The sequence below is a fragment of the Gigantopelta aegis genome, chromosome 7 (genome assembly GCF_016097555.1).
Source record: "Gigantopelta aegis isolate Gae_Host chromosome 7, Gae_host_genome, whole genome shotgun sequence".
NCBI lineage: Eukaryota > Metazoa > Mollusca > Gastropoda > Neomphalida > Peltospiridae > Gigantopelta > Gigantopelta aegis.
Window position 1 is genome coordinate 11093974 of NC_054705.1, and position 21232 is coordinate 11115205.

Sequence of the window (21232 nt, forward strand, 5' to 3'; positions counted from 1 at the left end):
AAATGTATTTTATAAGGAACTACTTTCGAACGCGGATGAAAGTAAATGAGTGCGCACATAGTTTGCGCTTCGTTATAGTTTGTTTCTAAATAATATGCACATAGAACAATTTATGGTGGGGCACAATGAACATCCAGGCTTGGGTAATAAATAGAATATCAAACTCGCTACTATGTATTATCAAGTTTAAGTCCCTCGTGAAATAAGTTTCCTTTGTCACTCGCTAAAGCTCGTGACAAAGGAAACTTATTTCACTCGGGACTTAAACTTGATAATACACAGTAGCGAGTTTAATATCCTCTATGTCTGCATCTTGTGTATCGACAGTATTTTACAAGTTTCTCGAACACGTTCGGAAAGGAACTTGGATTCACAATCACTATGTACTCTCGAGTGTCAAATGAATGTACACCTACGTTTATTAAATTTGTGAAAAAATGTTGGTGTCTACGCTTATTTAGCACCCTACGTTTAATTACATCTAAAAAAAATTAACCCCCTACGCTAATTCGGCACCCAACGCTTATTACAATTCTTAATTTATCAAATGCTTACATATAGCCTCTATTAGGGGTACCGATTTTCTGCGATCACGGAATCGCGGACGGAATTGCAAATCTTAAAGTTAAACAGAATTTACAATTTTCCGAGTTGTCAAATAAAATGCCAACTTTTGTGGTCAGATAATACATTTATTTATTTATTTATTAATATACATACATTGTTTTTCTGCTTAATTGATCATTGGAACCATTAAGGCACAACAAAGTATGTTACTCTATGACAAAATATAAACACACGTTTCCGAACATTGTTGGCCGCCATTTTGTTTGTTTTTATCGCTCAGCTCGGTTCGGTTTTATTCGGTTGGGTAAATTCCTAGGATGCGTTCGATTGAGTGCTCACCTGTAAATCGATGCAACAGTTCATGCAAGCACTTTATATAAATTAATCAATTACACTTCAATACTTCATCTTTTCACCAAACATTGAAGACGGGGGTACTGAATTCTTAAAGGTAAATATGACTTTTTGTTAAGCTATGTATACTAGAGTAGATAAAGTACAGTTCCTTTAGGATAAGGGGAACTGCCCAAACTTTATCTACATTCTTTCCTCTTTTTATATATATTTTTTTACATTACAAATTCCACTCATTTTAATCACAAATTCCACTCAACCTTTTTATTTTCACTTGCAAATAGACTTTATTAGAAATTAGCGAGAAAAATTAGGCAGAGTTACATCCCCTAACCGCGTTCCAGTTCCGGCGCGTTCCGCTAACAGCTGGCATGGCCGATGACCACAGTTGTTTGTGAATCTTCAGCTGAGATTTATGCATGCCAGCCCCTGGCATCATAAGTGTCCCCACCTATGCTTTAAAAATAAAGAATAATACAGGTAAAAATTAAGTTGATTAAATTATGTTTTGTTATAATTGACCATGTGTTAAATATAGGAAATAAATCTAGCGAGCTGTCATCCACCCTGATTGTTTTGGTTTTCTTGCATGGAACTTTTGGATTTTTTTTCAAAGCTGCAATCTCGCCTCACATTAATTATCATAATTTCAGTTAAATGTACAAACACACTTACAGTTTTAATTAATTGTGTGTGACAGTGACACAGTTGTAACAAATAATAGAAACATATCTTTATAGTGAACACATTTTTTCATACTATGGAATTTACTACAAGTTATTTATTTCTGAGCTGCTTGTTTTCTAAATTACATGTACACAATAGTATATTTTTGTTATTTCTAAAACACTTATTTTTATTTTGACGTCAAACCAAATTGTTTTCATCACTAGTAAATTTTTACAGTTTAGCTAAATTTTCAGACCCTATGCTAATTCCGCATTCTACTCTTATTGGGTTTTTAAAAAATTTCCACACCCTATGCTAATTCAGCACCCTACTTTTAATTGATTTTCGAAAAATTTCCAGACCCTATGCTTATTCAGCCCCTATGTTTATTGGGCACTCGAGAGTAATGCTTTTGGAGTACCATGGCGACGTATAATACCGTGCACCAATTTATCTGCAACAGTTATTGCCTTCGTGTTATCTATACAGGAAATAGTTCTACATACTTTGTGGAATAGTCCACAAACACCACCAGGTATTTGTTTAGAATGACATTCGTCACAATGCAGTGATCCTCTGGAACTGTCTACACAAACTAATAGATTATATTTCGATATATGTTTTATTATTATTGGTGTGGTTGTTCAAACTGAAAATTTAAAGATTATACATGTATCGCATAAAGGTTTTATTTTTTCAGACTCAATTTCGTGTCTCCAAGCTCTACAGTACATGAAATTGGAGCATCCCTTGGTTGGGATGGTGAAACGAAAGTGTGTCTTTTTATTAGTTGCCAATAAAGATGTTATATTTTGTTGGGTACCCAGCCATGTTGGCATTAAGAGCAATGAAAAGGCAGATTTTGCTGCCAAGTCTGCTTTGAATTTGCCCCATGTCAGTGTTGGTGTTCCTTACATTGATTATAAATATCATATTAACCAATATATGTTGTTTCGACTTGACAAGATGATTGGTCGCCAATAAACTTGATTATGTCAAGCCAGTCCTGGAAGAGTGGCAGTCCTCCTACATGCAGTGCAGGAAGGATGAATTAGTCTTGTGCCATGCCCGTATCGACCATACGTATTTGATGCATCATTTATTTTAAAGAAGGACCCTCGTCATCAATGTGAACTTTGTCAGTGTACACTGAGTGTGCATTACATTTTGGTGTAGTGTAATCATCTGAAGTCGACGAGAAATGATATATTTGGCAACAGAAATGTTTTGGAATCTTTTAAATTCCACCCAGAATTATGTTTAAAGTTTTTAAAACACTTTGATTACTATACAAAGTTTTAAAATGTACTTACCTTGATTAATGTATTGTATTATACTTTTCCCCACAGCTCCTTACACTGGTTTTACAGAATTATATAAATAATATTTTCATATATACATGTACTTACCATTTATGACACCCAATAGCCAATGTGTGTTTTTATGATGGCCGGGTTAATTATCGTTAAACATCCATTCATTCATTCATTCACATAAAGTTTTGATCGGCCATTTTTCAAACTTGGTACCATGAATCTCTGGGGCAGTATCCACAAACTAATGAGTTGTTTTTAAAATTTAGAATTTGTAAATTTGTGTTAAATTAAAAAATAAAATAAAATAAATATATAGAAACATAACATTGAAGATTTAAAGTATAGTTGCGAAACTCGAATAATAATTGTCCGAGCGGTCTTTACAAACTAATAAAGCGATAATTGTTATTATTATAATAAATAAATAAATAAATAGAGAAATAAATAAATAAATAGATAATATTCAAAAGATTCAGTCTATTTTCTAGACATTTTAAAAACATAAATAGTGCTATATGTTGGGTTGTTTTGCATATTCATTTTATTATCCATGTGGTCTACAATAAATGGTTTCATAAATATAGTTTCCCCACTCTTTCGTTATGGCATGAGCTATAATTTAATAAATTGAAAACTGTTATACATGTACCACACTTCTGACGTAACCATAAAATTGCTTTAGCAGTTGCAAGCTTATGACAGTCATGCCAGTGATAGTGACATCATTCCACGTCACTGTAATTGACATTGTTGAATGTTAGTAACATCGATTGTTAAGTGATTACAATCATATTTAACGTTTGTTTTTAAGCACACTTTGTGGATATCACTAAATTATAACATAAGTACCATAAGAAATTGATGAAATTCGTTTCGAAATTGTTTTATACTCTTCTATCTTGCTCGGAGGATAAAACATTCCCCAAAACTTGTTTCATAAATTCTGTATGGTCATGTTTCGATTCTATTGGCCTTTAGTTAGGTCAAAACTTGATAATGGGTACTTATATTGAAGGAGGAAACCCGCTGTCGCCACTTCATGAGCTACTCTCTTCGATTAGCAGCAAGTGTCTTTTATATGCATCATCCCATAGACAGGACAACACATACCACATCCTTTGATGTACCAGTCGTGGTGCACTGGCTGGAGCGAGAAATAGCCCAATAATAGGCCCACTGACGGGGACCGATCCCAAACCGACCGTGCATCAAGCGAGTGCTTTACCACTGGGCTACGTCCTGCCCCCTGGTAGTTGCAGATGCTAGATCCTGTACACCACCAGAGATTTGGCCTTTGTCTTGGTACTTTTAGAACATAGACTGCTGTGGGTAGCTTGTATGTCGATGCACACGAACCTATTTGTTGTGTTAGATGTGCAAAGCTTTCTCTGTAGAATACTACCAATATTAAAGCATTGCCGAAACACCCTGCACATAATGCAGTGTTTGACAAGTAATACATGCAGTTATTTGATGCGTGGCTAAATGCCATCTGAATATTTATTCTTCGAATTAAGCAGTTATCAGTTATTACTTTTTTTTTATGCATTTCAGGACCAGAAACAACACCACCACCAACAACACCGACAACAACACCGACAACAACACCGACACTGTCAACAACACCGTCACCAACAACAACACTGACACCAACAACACTGACAAGTAAGTATAGTGTCTTTTTGTCTTTACTTTTTATTCATTCTTATATCTCAGTGTTAGAATTTTAATATTTATTTAAAATGTTAGCTTCTGAAGCACTCAATTTTGCCTTATAATTTGTGAATGTCAGTTTATTTCAATTGACTGTAGATGTAAGGTGAAATGCATTTCCTTATAGCTCTACTATGACTTTGTCAGTGGAGCTTAAAAATAATTTTCTAATACGGATTTGAGTAGCGTTGTCCATCATCCGTCTGTGCATCAGCTTTTCCTTTAAAGTGTATCTTCTACATTTTTTATCTGATTGTTCCCAAACCTGGTACAATGATCGTCTGGGACAGTACACACAAATTAATAAGATTATATTTCATATATGTTTTATTATTATTATTGTTGTTGTTAATGTATTATTATTATTATTTTAAAAAATGTATATCAAATAAGAAAAGTAATATTCAAAATGTTCATTCTATTTTCTAGACATTTTAAAAAGTAATAAAGAGATAATTTTCAAATGTTTTAAGTTTTTAGTAAATAATGATAATTATTATTATTATTATTATTATTATAAGTAAAAAGAAAGAAAAAATTCAGTCTATTTTGTAGACATTAAAAAAAATATTAATAGTGCTATATGTTGTGTTATGTTTTGCATCTTCATTTTATTACCCATATGGTCTACAATAAATGGTTGCATAAATATCGTATTTACCTACTCTGTTTATATGGCATGGGCTATAATAATACATTGTAAACTGTTATAGCACACTTCTGACTAGTTTCTATAGCAATGAGGCTTCGAGGTGATGTTAACGTCAAGTGACTTCACACGAAATAAGGGTCCTACTTGTAAACGGAAACCAGTCTAGCAAGTCGTTTTCGTACACAATTAAAAATAAATAAATAACATCAAAATACGGCATATTCAACTTGCATTAACTATGAGACGAAATTAAAATAAGTAGAAACTGATGTGGAAAGCGAAAAAAAAAATTCTTGTTTGTTGTACTATAGGCCTAATATACGTAGGTAGGGTGTGTACCTTTGGTTTTTGGGGGTTTTTTTTTTGAAAGTACAGAGATGTCTTTTTAGCACAGTAATATTAACAAATGCTGAAAGGTTATAATGCATTAAAGTCATTTTAATCTAAATGAAGAAAAATATTTTAGTGATTTTGAGGTAAAATGTTTTGAGGTTAGCATGTTTGTATTTAATTTGGTATGTTTCTTTTGGGTACAGTTATTTTGGGCACAGCATTGTATAGCCCAAATTAGTGAGATCTAAAGCCCTGAGTACCGGTGCTACTAATAGCAATAGCTGTGAAGGGTGAAATATTTTTAATTTAGATGAATTCTGTTTTTGTTTGTTATTTTTGCTTTTGTTTTTTTATATCTGTCATCACATTATGTGATATATATACATGTGTGTGTATATATATATATATATATATATATATATATATACACACACATATACATATACACACACACACGATACACAACAGAAAAAACCCACCCAAAAGTCGACAAGCAATCCATACATGTACATGTAGTTTCGCAGTGTATTTATCCCCAGCAATAACTATCCAGGTCTTCTCGCTGCTCATCCGCCTCTCTTTCCTTCTTTCCCTGCCCCAGATCAAAGGCAATTAATGTCAATGAATTTGTGTTTCTTTTTTATTATTTTTTTTTTTTGGGGGGGGGGGTTGTTGTTGGGTTTTTTTGAGGGGGGGGTGTTTTTGGGTGGGTTTTTTTTGGGGGGGGGGGCTTATGAACCCAAATGTATGTAAACAGAAAGCATTTATGTTGTAAAATATAAAACCAACAACATGCAAAGCATCATAATTTAAAAGCATAAATAATAATAATAATAATAATAATAATAATTATCTATCAATTTTTTTCTCTTTCAAAATGATTAAATTTGAAATTATTAACAATGTCCTTGTTTATAAGTTTGGTTACTGGTAAACAAACAACATGGGGGTTTTCACTATCACAATTATCTATTAAAAAAAAAAAAAAAATTGAAACGTTCAAACACATGCAACGCACTTCACTTTCTCTGTTGTAGAACATTGGAAATGTATATTTTTATATTATGGAAAGTTCTGTATCTATTCGATTTTCATTCATGACACATCCTTACAATATGTATTACCATTGTAATGCAATGGTACGAGGATCCCCAACCATGACATTGTCTGTTTGATCTGAGGCAATTAAAAACCATAATAACTACCCATGCAGAACCCAATTTCATGTAGGCTTTATTCACACAAACAACTGAATACTGTGAGATGTATAATTGTAGCAATGAACAGTAGGTGCCAGTATCTACTGAACACTGTGAGATGTATAATTGTACTAATGAAAAGGAGGTGTCAGTATCTGCTGAACACTGAGATGTATAATTGTACCAATGAAAAGTAAGTGTCAGTATCTTCTGAATGCTGTGAGATGTATAATTGTATCAATGAAAAGTAGGTGTCAGTATCTACTGAACACTGTGAGATGTATAATTGTAACAATGAACAGTAGGTGTCGGTATCTTCTGAATGCTGTGAGATGTATAACTGTATGAATGAAAAGTAGGTGTCAGTATCTACTAAACACTGTGAGATGTATAATTGTAACAATGAACAGTAGGTGTCAGTATCTACTGAACACTGAGATGTATAATTGTAGCAGTGAACAGTAGGTGTCAGTATCTACTGAACACTGTGAGATGTATAATTGTAACAGTGAAAAGTAGGAGTCAGTATTTACTGAACATTGTGAGATGTATAATTGTACCAATGAAAAGTTGGTGTCAGTATCTACTGAACACTGTGAGATGTATAATTGTAACAATGAAAAGTAGGTGTCAGTATCTACTGAACACAGTGAAATGTATAATTGTAACAATGAAAAGTAGGTGATGGTATCTACTGAACATGGTGAGATGTATAATTGTAACAATGAACAGTAGGTGTCAGTATCTACTGAACACAGTGAAATGTATAATTGTAACAATGAAAAGTAGGTGATGGTATCTACTGAACATGGTGAGATGTATAATTGTAACAATGAACAGTAGGTGTCAGTATCTACTGAACACAGTGAAATGTATAATTGTACTAGTGAACAGTAGGTGTCAGTATCTACTGAACACTGTGAGATGTATAATTGTAACAATGAACAGTAGGTGTCAGTATCTACTGAACACAGTGAAATGTATAATTGTACCAGTGAACAGTAGGTGTCAGTATCTACTGAACATTGTGAGATGTATAATTGTAACAATGAACAGTAGGTGTCAGTATCTACTGAACACAGTGAAATGTATAATTTTGAAATGTTGGTCCTATATATTTATGTATTCTAAAGTTAAAGAGTTTGTTTTGTTTAACAACACCACAAGCTACTGGATGTCAAGCATTTGGTAATTCCGACATTTAGTCATTGAGGAAACCTGCTACCTTTTTCCATTAGCAGCAAGGGATCTTTAATATGCACTTTCCCACAGACAGGAAAATACAAACCACGGCCTTTGACCAGATGTGGAACGAGAGAAAACCCATTCAGCTGAATGGATCCTGCGACGCAAGCACGTCAGGCAATTATGCATTGTACATCTTTAGTTTGAAAATTGATTTCAGCTTCCAGTCAAGATGACATTCAAGAGGTTCCTCAACGTGAGGAGGAGGAATTTCCTGCAGGTATCATAGCACTGTTGGTGATCCTAGGTCTGTTAGTCCTTGCCTCTCCGTCATTTGTCATAATTGCACGGAGGTAAGTCAAATCAGTTACATTTATGACAGTGGTTCATGAGTGCATATCATCATAGCTGTACATATTAGTCCCCTACCAGTCAAACCGGAGGGGACTATAGGTTTCATCTCCGTCCTTAAGTCTGCCTGTCTGTCTTTCCGTCTGTCTATCCATCCATCCGTCTGTCCCATATATGTTTTCCCGAATATTTTTTGCAGAAGGCTTTGAGATATTGAGCAGACATTTTGTGTATAGCTTTTTCATGTACTGTTACAGATCATAGTCCATAGGCCAGACCCAGAGATTTAACGAATTGGTATCACCTGGGCAGCCAAATTCTCATGGTGTTTTTTTAATAGCCCAATGCCAATGCCTGCATGTGGTTACATCATCCACAGTATTACTAGATGGATTTTTTAAATAAAAGAAATGAAATATATAGACATGTTGAGGAACAATACTGCAATGACTGTTGGGAGTCTTGCGATCGTTTTGCATTTGTATTAATCTGTTGTCATTACCGCACACGAGAGCTATCAGCTGAGCAAAAAGTTACTCGAGACTTTGCTCAGCTAATAGCTCTCATGTGCGGGCAATTTTGCTGAGTTTTTCATCTCTCGTTGTCATGAGGAAAATATCTATCGTGTTTGATATTTTTGGCCACGTGTGGCAAAAATCTCACCGTGTGCGGGCTACGTGAGCTATCAGATGAGCTGAATTTACTAACTGACCAATGGAAACACGAACATTGCGTTAAGAGTGACGCCATCGCTACAGTCGTAAGCAAAGTAGCTCAGCACTTAGCTCATCGTGTGCGGTGAAATTGTTCAGAGCTATCAGCTGAGCTAAAAGTCTCAAGTAACATTTTGCTCAGCTGATAGGTTTCGTCTGCGGTAGGCTTTAGATTTCAACTTTTAATAGGGACCACTTGTCCAAGATACATTATAGTGGCAATAGTGGATTTCCAAGATGGCCACCATACAATAGCTACATGTATTAGTACCAATATATCAGAATCCTTTACCACATATACTCTTATTTTGGGGGTCTAACTTTGAGTTTTGAAGTAATTAATGCAGTTGTAACTTATATCAATCAAAATATCACTAGATGGATTTTGATTTTTATACAAATATATGGTCGAATTACTCAGGGGAAAAGTGCAATGTCACTTGTGAATCTTTCCATCATTTTACTTTGTATCATTCTGTTCATGCAAGAAGTTTATATTAAGCAATTCACTTCGAAATGGATCTATTTGCATGCCCACCTAGTGCGACATTCACTCGGACTCTTGTAACCATACTTAACCAATTCAGTGCAGGCTTTAGAAGACAAAGGTAGGGTATACCAATATCTCAGCACTCACTTGATCTAACTTACAATTTTGAGGGTAATGAATGCAGTTATATCATGCGAAATATCACTAGATGGATGTTTTATAAAAGGAACAAAATATACAGACAGTTTATTGAGGGAAAAAAAGCTGAAATGTCTTTTGGGAGTCTTCATTTACCGTCATTTTGCTGCAGATTTTGGAAGCTAAAGTTAGCTTAAGGTGACGTCACTGAATTATCTCAACGCTCCATTATTTTTTAGTAATGGAGTGATGATTCCATAACTCTCCATTACTTAGTTATTACAGGTCACACAAATATAGGAATGGATAGCTTTTACTTAAGTAATCGACACTTAAAAATATTTAAATAACTGAACCAACAACACAATGCCGTAACCAAAAGAAAAAGGTTTACTCCAAAAATATCCGTACAAACTGTCAGGATGTTGGTCCGAACCTCGCATAGAAACATTGATAGCATAGTTTAGTCCAGTTCAATATCGATATAGCTTAAACTCCCGACAGGTATCCATTGCTATTTTATTCCTGTTTGCTATGTAGTATAACTGTAAAATAAAACGTGCAAAGGATATCCTAGTAATTTCGACTGTCAAAAATAACTTATTATTTTAAAAGAAAACTAAACCAATCAATTCAGTATAGACTAGATTCATTCCATTTTTTGTTTTCAACTTTCGGTTTATTCAATCAAAATAAAATTGCCACAAAACAGCTAAAAACTAGTTTTGTTGATTAAATAGTTGGTGTAGTGGCTTGTCAGTAGACTCGAGCATAGAATATTGGGTTCATACTCCAAGCCTAAATATGGGACAAAAATTTATCATCAAAGTTGACAGTGCCAAACGAAAGTCCTTCGAATACCGAATCCATCGATGGCGATCAATCCTGCGACGGACCTATCACGCGTCAGTGGATATTTCTATCAGAGCTACGTACACTACAGCCGGGGAAGGGGGCGGGCGAAAAGGGCAGGGAGTTATTACAGTTCTAGAGATGCCTTAATATAGGCATTTGCCTATCAGTCGCATTTGCCTGTTGACGTTATTCTAAGACCAGTTCTCCAGCCACTTTTGCACCGTCACCGAAGACCAGGAGGTCCCCTTTTGTTTCAACAGGACAGTGCCCGTCCACATACTGCAAGAATTACCCAGGCATTCCTGCAACAAGCCGGTATCACCATTATGAACTGGCCCGCCGTTTCACCAGATTTGAACACATGTTGGATGAGTTAGGACGTCGTGTATGTCACTGTCAGCCACCACCGCGTAAAGCTGCTGAGCTTGCACAGGCGTTGCAGGAGGAGTGGAGGAACATTCCTGTGGCTTATTTGAGATGTTTGTGCCAATCTTTTCCCCGTCGTCTTCACACATGCTCACGGGCCAATGGTGGACACACCAGATACTGACCTTGATATGGGGGGGGGTTGAACTTTTTGATTACGAATGCAACTCGATTACTGATGATAACTGTCCATGTTTCCATGTGAATGTATCTCATGAATACCAGTCATTAATGTCATATTACATTATCTATCAATTCATTAATAGTTTGTCGTTATTTGCAATGAAAAGTTGTTTTTGCATTTTCATTGTGTTTCAGTATACAATAGGTAGTCACAGCATAGATTAACTTGATTGCGAATTACAATATATAGATTGTGGCATATATTGCTGATTCCATACTTCACTGCACAAGAAATGGAATATTTGAATATTGAATATTTTACTTCTCACAAACGCACAGTTCAATGCACTCCAATGGGAATTTGTGAATGCATATCTAGCCCTACATCTAGTGCTGCAACGATAAACCGGTATACCGGTATATCACGATAATTGATCAGCTCGATACGAACCGCAGTACAGTTTTGCGTATCGCGATTTTTACACGCTTTTTTTTTTGTATCTGACTTGACTTGAAATAGGCACACAAACAAATAAACAAAACAAAAAACCCATCATTTGATTAATTGGCGATGACAGGAAATGTAACAATCACGTCAAGCGTAGTCGGGTCGGTTATACTTGGTTCTGACATCTAAACAAAACGTGCTAAAAGTCAAATAAAAATAACCAGTTAAGGATAATTACAAATTTAGAAATACACCTTTTGTTACCTACACATTATTATTCATTTACGTTGGAATTCGTCTACTGCTATCATCGTCAAAGAAATAAACCAACAACTTGCAACAAGTGAGACTCGCACTTCGCTGTTTTCGCCTGAACTGGGAATACTTCTGCTGATCGTTTAAGACACTTCGGCCAATAACCTTTGGTTCGGTCGATCTGCCGGAAGATTACGACTGAATACGTACATTTCCGTATCAAGCGAGCAGCAACGGAAAAGCCCGATAGTAAGGATTTCCCAATGCGACAATTTACAACTAGTTTGACACCCGTAACACCTGTGGTATAGCGTGTGCTAAAAATAAAAATTAAAAAATGACCAAGAAGAACATTATGCTAATAAATGTCGTTGTTTATATAATCATTTAGGTCTATTAACTTTGATCCAAGAAAAACATGTGCAACAAGTATTTAGTAACTGACCATCAAAGAAACACTGACATGTTTGATGTTTAATTGTTTTTGATGATGCGTTTGATGTTTATGATCTGAAATTCAGCCGTCTTTAATTTTTTGCCGACATTAAGTCTTTGCCGATCGGTTCTTACATCAGTTGCATTTGTTACTGAGATGTGTTCGTGACAGGTTGTGCCGGTCAGGACAGATAACAAATAATGGAATTTGAATTAATTTCAAACAAAAAGGCAAAAAGTGGCGTTTGGGAAAATTTTCAACTGAAGAAATGAAAAGACACGGGCGAAATTCAGGAGGGGTTGGCAGTTTGTAAAAGATGTAAAATGGACGTTCGCTTTAGTGGTGGAACTACTAATCTTAGCACACACTTGAATCGTCATCACAAAATTAATACAAAAAGTGGTACAGCTTCGACTACTTCATCTACACAGAAGAAAGTATCAATGGCTGCAATGTTCCCACAAACCATACCGAGCATTTTCTTACAGACAACGAAATATAAAACTACCGGCGAAAGACATAAAACTGTCACTAAAGCTATCGGAAGATTAATAGTTAAAGATCTCCGACCGTTCAGCATCGTGTCAAACGAAGGTTTCAAAGATATGGTTGAACAACTATTAAATATAAATAATATCAACTATATCGCAATACATATCGCAATACGGTTTCTTATATTGCAATATATCGCAATACGGTTTCGACCGTATCGTTGCACCCCTACCTACATCCACTCAGAGTCTTGTAAGTATGCTTAACCAATTCACTGCAGGTTCTCGTTTTATAGGTAGTGTCCCACACAAGAAAGAACTCCGCGTTGGCTGTCAATCAAAAGTCCTCCCCCTGCCCCATTTTTTTTGCATGCTATTCGCTGGTTGACCACATCCCAGCTTGGTAGGCAACACGTTTTGAGTATACTGCAGTATAGGGCATCCTGGGTGGGGGAAATAGATTCTATTGTCTTCTTCTTCCTCTTCTTCTGGCAATACAACACCTTCCTTGCTTCGTTAACACATTCCAGGTGACTATAGTCTTAGCATACAGGATAACTCTGAAACTTTCCAATAGCGGGAGTGTAGAGCACCTGCAGCTACTAAGAAGAATAACTGCGGCACTAGATGCAGTGGTTATTTACTTGTCTTCAGGACAGTCTACCAATTTGATTAAAATTAGCTCTGCTGGTTTACCAGTAGATCTGTTATAACAGCATTGCATGGACTCCCATGTCCAGGTGACATTTCATCTATAAATAACAATTTAAATATTGACCAATTACACTTAGCCTTTTATAACGTTATTCGGGAGCATACAAATTCTAAAAATAGTGGGCGAGACTATTTATGCAATAGGCGAACTTGTTGGTCTATTTCAGCATTAAAAAATGGGGGGAAAAGTGCAGTAATGAACTCTGGATTGTATACTAGTATAAACAGATTTTTATGGCTATACCATCACGGTTTTTCCTCTCTTTTTTCGTCTTGAAACAAATTTTATATTGAAATTAGTTTCCGGCATACTTCGTAATTCACCCAAATCATTTCATATACCCTCGACATAATCCCGAATGTTTTCAAATTCTTTTCAAATCACTGGCATGATTTTGCAAGTAAGGTTTTGATTGGTCGAATGAAAGGTCAGCTGGACATGAGCTCCAACGGGGTGCTGTTAGATCCACAGGTAATAGTAATTAACCAGTGGAGCTAATTTTAATTAGATTGGATGCAAAAGGTTCCTGATTGATCGTTGGATCACGAAAAATGTCTACTCAGTTTCCTGGAATTTTGTTGTTACCAGATAACGGACACGTGATGAGTATGCCGATCTTGTCTCTGTTTCTTAGAGTGTAGAACATTCCAAAAGGCAGCATCACGTGTAACATCATATCGTTTTAAGAGAAAGCGAGGAAAGGGTATTCGAGGAAGCAGGTATCATGGTATATAATGTGACGTTTTGTATAAAGAAAAACCTCTGGCACTGTCTCTGTTCCACAATCCAGCCAGTGCACAATGACTGGTACATCAAAGGCTGTGGTATCTGCTGTCCTGTCTATGAGATGGTGCATATAAAAGATCCCTTGCTGCTAATCGAAAAGAGTAGCCCATGAAGTGGCAACAGCAGGTTTCCTCCCTCGATATCTGTGTGGTCCTTAACCACATGTCCAACACCATATAACCATAAATAAAATGTGTTGAGCGTGTCATTAAATAAAACATTTCCTTCTTCTTGCTCTGTTCCACAACTGCACAGGATGTGACACTACATGTGTACCTCTGCTTTCACTGGAAAAGTTAAAAGGACAGCTTAAAACTGCTACCCTGATGTCACTTTTGTATTTTCCTATATGCATGGTACTCAACCCTTACACCACAGTAATTGTAAATGCTCCCCACTAGTATCTAATAAATCATTTCACACTTATCTTGTATAACAAGACCAGTGAAGTGGAACATTTTGACGAAGCAAGGAAATTGTTGTACTACCAGAATAGGATGGCAATGGCAACCATTCAACCCACTGAATATGTTGTGTTGGACATCGGTTGGAATTCCATCATCGATTATCAGTTGTACTCGGTTGTCATCAACCAATCAATTTTAGATTACGCAATCTATTAAAATTATATGAACATAATAAATAATTTGAATTATTAGGACAATGCACCTGTCATCGTGCTCACTAAAATACACCTTAAAACTCACCAATCTGTACCTTTAATAACCAATTAATGACATTTTGTGTATGCAGACATGAAAAAACCACCCCACAACATATTTACATCAATGGCATCATCTAGGCTAGAGGAATAATTATAGTTAACATATCACCACACATTCGATTATAGACTTTTATAATCGATCATAACATCGGCAGAGCCAAACCAATCCATTTGTTTTAATTATAATTGATTATTGGAACATCACTACCTAGAAACTACATCACACAAAACAGGTTACCTATCAAGCTAACACTATGTTCCACCAGTGAAAAAAAGATGCACCCACTTCGATCAGAGAGATAGGAAGTATTTTTCATAAAGATGGCTAGTTCTACGTTCTTTTGTGGAATACCCTAACTTTGGCTCCAGTGAATTGGTTAAGAGTTGTTACCGAGTGGATGTGGCACTAGATGGGCATGTAAATAGGTCCAATCAAAATGCACTGAAACCTGTACTTGTTTGTTTGTTTGTTTGTTGTTGGGTTTTTTTACATTTATTTCCCCAGATCATTTTGGCAAATTAAGTCAAGGTTGGGGTGCCTTGCCTCAATGCCGTACAGAATTTATATGCATAGAAAATATTTAAATATATTCAACATATGCACACATTTAAGTAGATATATAAAATCTACACAGTTTGTTTAATTAAAATTTGTTTTATAAAATAAATCATGGATATTGAAATGGGCTCAATATACACCTGTAAGCTATTTGTTATGTTTATTTGTTCTGAGGATGATGGGCTAGTATACAAATGTAGAGAAAACAAGGTTGAATAATTTTTTTTTTTTAAATCCCAAAGTGGTTGTAGTATATTACAAAGGTGGACAACGATAAGAAAAATAAAGGAAAAAAATAACCTGTACTTGTTGCTGTGAGAAGGAACTTGTCTAATAGAACATCCTTGCATGAACAGAATGATACCAAAGCAAAACGATGGTAAGACTTACAATTGCACCTTTTCCCCGGAGTAATTTGACTGTATATTTCGTTACTTTTACTTATGAAAATCCATCTAGTGGTAATTTGATTGATGTAATTGCATTAATTAGCTCAAAACTTATATAAGTATAGGTGGCAAGGATTCTGAGATATTGGTACTAGTAGCTATTGTATGGTGGCCATCTTGGAAATCCACGATTTTCACCATAATAGATCTTGGACAAGTGGTCCCTATTAAAGGTTGAAAACTACGGCAATGGGCAAAATATTTCCACTTTTTAATGTGAACAGAATATATAGAAAAGCAAAAAGATGGTAAGACTCACACTATATATAGTCATTGCAGCATTGTTCCTCAAGAAATTGTCTATAAATTTCATTTATTTCATATAAAAAAAGTCCATCTAGTAATATTGAGAATCATGTACAGGCCTCGAAATTTGGTGTTAAAAGGGCAGGCTATAATAGCCTTTAAAAATCTAGGAAATGAAGGGCACCAAGGCTAACCTAAAAGGCACAAAGGCTACGTTCATACATTTTCAAAGGGCACTAAGGCAGTCTTTTTTTAGGAAGTCAATTTAACCAGAAAAAAACTTTTATCTGTAATTCTGTTAAATTGGTCATTCATCAATAAATCAAAGTATTGTAGTGGTGTGTCATTAAACAAAACAGTATTTGAATTTTTTTGTGGTGTCCTTAAAGACAACTTTGGTGGAGATCGAGAGATTAATTATGACGTATCTGGTCTCCTTGAACAAACACTGCTGCTGTTCCATCTCATTACAGCAGGTAATGGATCAAAGTCCACTGGTTTCGGACCATCTGAGCAGATGGAGTATGACTGAAAGAAAATTATATTTGAATGGCTGGACAATTATGTTAAAGTCTTAACATTAAAGAAATAAAATAAAATAATCTATAATAAAAGTAGATATGTTAATTTTATCTATTAGTTTGTGAAGGTATCTCCAGAGAATCACTGTAGAATACAGGTACTAAATTTCAGAATTAATCAATCAAGATTCCTATTTCAATTTTACAATCTCATTAATTTAAAAAACAACAAAAAAAACCCAACGTTTTTGCAAGTTTAGACATCTTTATTATTTTGTGGAGACTACCAAGAGAATATGTGTATAACGTTTCAGAACAATACAATCAAAGCTTTAGGAAAAGGGATGAAATGTTCAGTGTTAAATTATTTGAAATACAAATAAATAAATAAATGTTCAAACCAAATCAGTTAGGTTTTTAAAAATTTAATCTTTATATTATTTTTGTTGTAAATTCTATATTTAACAATAATAAAAAAATCCACCCTAATTTCAACTTTTTTTCCAACAAACATAATTGTAACAACACATTTAATTATAGAATAAAAAATGTGGAGGGAAATCCCATTTTGTCATGTGACCGTATCCACAAAAATGTAAATATTGTCGGAGGACACCATGGCCTATTTTCTTAAGTATGTTTTCAACATTTATGGATTATTTTTAGTGTGTGTGTGTTAAATGGAGGTTGAGGGTGTGTGCATTGGGGGGGGGGGGGGGGGGGGGGGGCAGCAGCGATGGTTTTTATACACCCCCACCCCACTTTTTGGCACCTTCTTACGCCGTGCCCTGGACCCAATCACTGGCGTTGTTAGAGATTGGACCCAGACTAGACATGCCTGGACGTTGAATGGATATGAGCATAACTAATTTGTTTGAAATTGGAATCATTAACACGTGCTCTTATTAGGTACCACGGCAATTGGTGACACACGAGATCGCATGAAGTACGGTGACGTGTGTGTGTGGCGATTAAACGGCTTTTATTACAAACTGCTAAATACGTTAGGCCAAATATATCGTATTATCGTAACTCCAGTCATCTCATGCACTGTAGGTTTATTTTCCAAAAACCACAACGTGCGATCTCAACATGCACAGACTATAAGTCATCGCGGGTTTTTTCCGCATGCAAAGGTGAAAGTCATTTGAAGAAGACGTGGTACAATTTTCGTTGTTGGCTACTGCTTAGGCCTAGTACCCAGAATTTGTTAATATACACGGGTGTAGCCTGTAGGAAGATAACAAAAAGTGGGGTGGGTGGGCACACACAGGGGTCAATATTTTGAAATCTGAGGTAACCGGAAGTCGGTTCACGTGGTTTTTACCTAGGTAACCAATTGTTCGGTTACGTGAATTATATTTGCGTAACCCATGGGTTATCTGATCGGTTACCTCAAAATTACGTTGAAATTATATTTTAAATACATAGTTTTTAGCTGAAACATAAAGTTAAAACAAATACAAAAGAAAACATTTTACAAAAAAAATGAAAAAAATTCTTTAATGCTTGCTAAAGTTAACAATATTATAAAAGAACTGAATATTAGCCCCAGTACTGAAACAAAATACAGGGGCGTAGCCAGAAATATTCTTAGAATTACGCATGCCAAAGGCGTGCCCAAGCGGGGGGATTCGCCCCCACCCCGTGAAAATTTTGAAACTCAGGACGACTGTAGATGCATTTTTAAAAATGTTTTTTCAAGTCATTTTTAAGAGGTCTATTTTATAGAACAATTACAGACAGCCTCGACCTATTCCCAGATTTAGTTTTTGCATTACGCACATGCGTAATGGGCGCTATGCCTTTGAAATAGATAAATACTCATTTGTAGGGATTCCTTTTTGCGATTTACGGTGGCTATGCTACTTTCACTTCATCGATGGTACTTCTATACTACAGTGACGTTCCAAATGTTTGGGGGGTTTTAAAGCTCATAATGCTATGTTAGTATTTTTCAATTTTTGTGACACTTTTGGATTCCTGTTTACGTTAAAACTGTTTTTAACATATGTAAAATTATAGCCAATCCAATAGTATGTCTACATATATTCCTTTAGAGATAAAATAGCAGCAGAAAATTTAGCCGTCCCAAGTGGTCCGAGCACATTTCTTTAAAACTGTTTTAAAACTGTAGAATGGTCGCAAGTTACAACTGTTGCAATATAACGTTGTTTACTGGTTTGCTGCGCATCAAGTATCTAAAAATCAGTCTAAAACATTTGTCGGAATACCAGTAGTATGTCTGCATCAATAAACTTCCTGTAATCGTGAAGTTTGCACGTTTTAATTTCTGAACGTTTACAGGTCATGACGTAACCGATTTGCGGTTCGCGTAAATTTAATTTTGCGTAACCGACATGCGAACAGAACGGCGGTTCGCGTGAAATATTGTGCCCTGCACACACACGTATAAAATTAATATATAAACCAACGCTGCTGCTACAAAGTACCCCCTTCCCCACTTCCTACGCCAGTGGCCTATCAACTGCTGAGCGTGGGTAATAATTAAATAAATGGAATATTCAAGAATAACCACAAACATTAAACAGTACACATTTATTTCAGTGTTTCAGTTAATTGGGAATAAATTAATTTGGGTGATTTTAGCATGGGTCCGTTCAATAGGCTAATAAACATTAAAACTATAAGCCTTAGCCCGAGTACTCTGACTGTAAGAGAGCTAGACGGACATTTGGACATAAACACGCTCTCATTATTTATGTCCAAATGTCTGTCTAGCTCTCTTACAGAGTACTCGGACTAGGAACGCCTTTTTTATTATTATGAAATTTACTACAAGTTATTCATTTCTAAGCCGATTGATTTGTAAATTGCACACAAAGTTAGTATTGTTTTGTTATTTCCAATACACTTTTACTTTTTTTGTTACGTCAAATAATTTTTACCTGAAATAATGAAAAGGTTTTGACATATTTTGTCTTCTTTTTCTTCTAAGCATGGTTTAGTCTATTTTGAAGAAAAAAACTAAATTGTCCCGGGATTCTTTTTTGGCTATTTATGTGTTTTTTTGTAAATGTAAGACGTTAAAACTTTATGTTCGATGTGCAATTATAATACATGACCAAGAAACTGTATACAAACACTACCGAGGAACATCGAATTCGTGCATGTTTAATTTTTTTAAATACATACACAAAAGGGGCACCACAGCAGGTAATTAAAAGGGCACGGTTATTCATAGCCGTAAAGTAACTGGTATTTTTGAGGCATCACGGCAAAGGCACAAGGCAGTACAGCAAATGCTGTGGAGCCGTCGTGAATTTCGAAGCCTGCATGTAACTACATTCATTTTCCTCAAAACTCTAAGTTAGATTAAAAGAAAAGCTACGAGCCTAGGTGGTATTGGTTCTGATGTATTGGTATGAATAGGTTTTTGCATGGTGGCCATCTTGAAAATCCATGATGGTGACAATAACATATCCAAGACACATGGTCCCTTTTAAAAGTTGAAATCTAAGGCAATGGTAAACTATTTTCAAATTGTTACTGGTAGTGTGTAAGGATCTGTTGACTACCTGCAAAGTAATTATGGTTTTTATTACACTACATGTATTATGTTAGTTTTGTAAATATGACTTTTTGTCGATTGTTGTAAAGGCACCTTTTTTTTCAAAACAATTTAACAGTGACCCTTTTAATTACTCACAGGGTGTCTATCATTCACATTGTAGGCAGTTGAGTTGAAATTTTTCCCTGTCACGGGGATCCTGTAATACCCGTAACTGAATGAAACACGATTATCCAAATATCTCTCCTAACTGTATACTATTAGATCTCTCTGTATCGGGCAGTATATACCCGCATGGCTCGTCTCTAGGTATGAACAGAGATAAGATCTTATATAAAGTATATATCATATAGCACATTTAGTTCACTAGAAAATACAACAAAAACACAATACACTTTGGAATCTGTATTAATCTACGCTGACAAATGTACTGCCGCAGTAATTAATTAACAACAACAAATAGTAACAACCCAGAACTGATCACTTAATTAGTTAATCACTAGGTGTCTAGTTTATACAATATTCTAATCACTTCACCATGACACAACACCCACACTTAATTAACTTAATTAATAAAGGAATTTCAACTCTATTCCTAACTGGTTAATTTTTAATTAACCCTTAACTACTCATTCAGTAACCTTGTAATACAGAATTAATACTGGTACCTATCACAATAAAGACAATAACCTACAGTTTACCTAGGTCCTCTAGGATGACTGGTTAAGCTTTATATATATATTAGAACAGTGAGCCTACAGTTTACTGCGTCAGATTACCGGCAGCACCGTCTAAATAATATTGGTATTATACAGTATTAAAATATTTAAAGTCACATCAATCACATCAAGGTTATACAACAGAGCAGAAATAATATTTACCAAGTCCAAACGGACGCGTTCCCTGGAAGCCTTCCAATATGTTTTTCCCTGATATCTCTAAAACCCTAGCTATTTATTATAAAGCCCAGTATCGCCTGGGGGTAC

At 35.4% G+C, this 21232-nt stretch overlaps 1 protein-coding gene and 1 long non-coding RNA gene across 2 annotated transcripts in view; both read left to right on the forward strand.

The window, feature by feature from the left end:
• LOC121377880 overlaps nucleotides 1–21232 on the forward strand; it is a 56583-nt gene that overhangs the window by 33507 nt on the left and 1844 nt on the right. The window contains exons 5-6 of the mRNA XM_041505978.1: nucleotides 4461–4571; nucleotides 8209–8341. Of these exons, the coding sequence (XP_041361912.1) occupies nucleotides 4461–4571; nucleotides 8209–8341 (244 nt within the window). The remainder of the gene's footprint in view (nucleotides 1–4460; nucleotides 4572–8208; nucleotides 8342–21232) is intronic.
• LOC121377782 overlaps nucleotides 4510–21232 on the forward strand; it is an 18784-nt gene continuing 2061 nt past the window's right edge. Inside the window, exons 1-2 of the long non-coding RNA XR_005958659.1 lie at nucleotides 4510–4571; nucleotides 8209–8341. This is a non-coding gene — a long non-coding RNA (uncharacterized LOC121377782). The remainder of the gene's footprint in view (nucleotides 4572–8208; nucleotides 8342–21232) is intronic.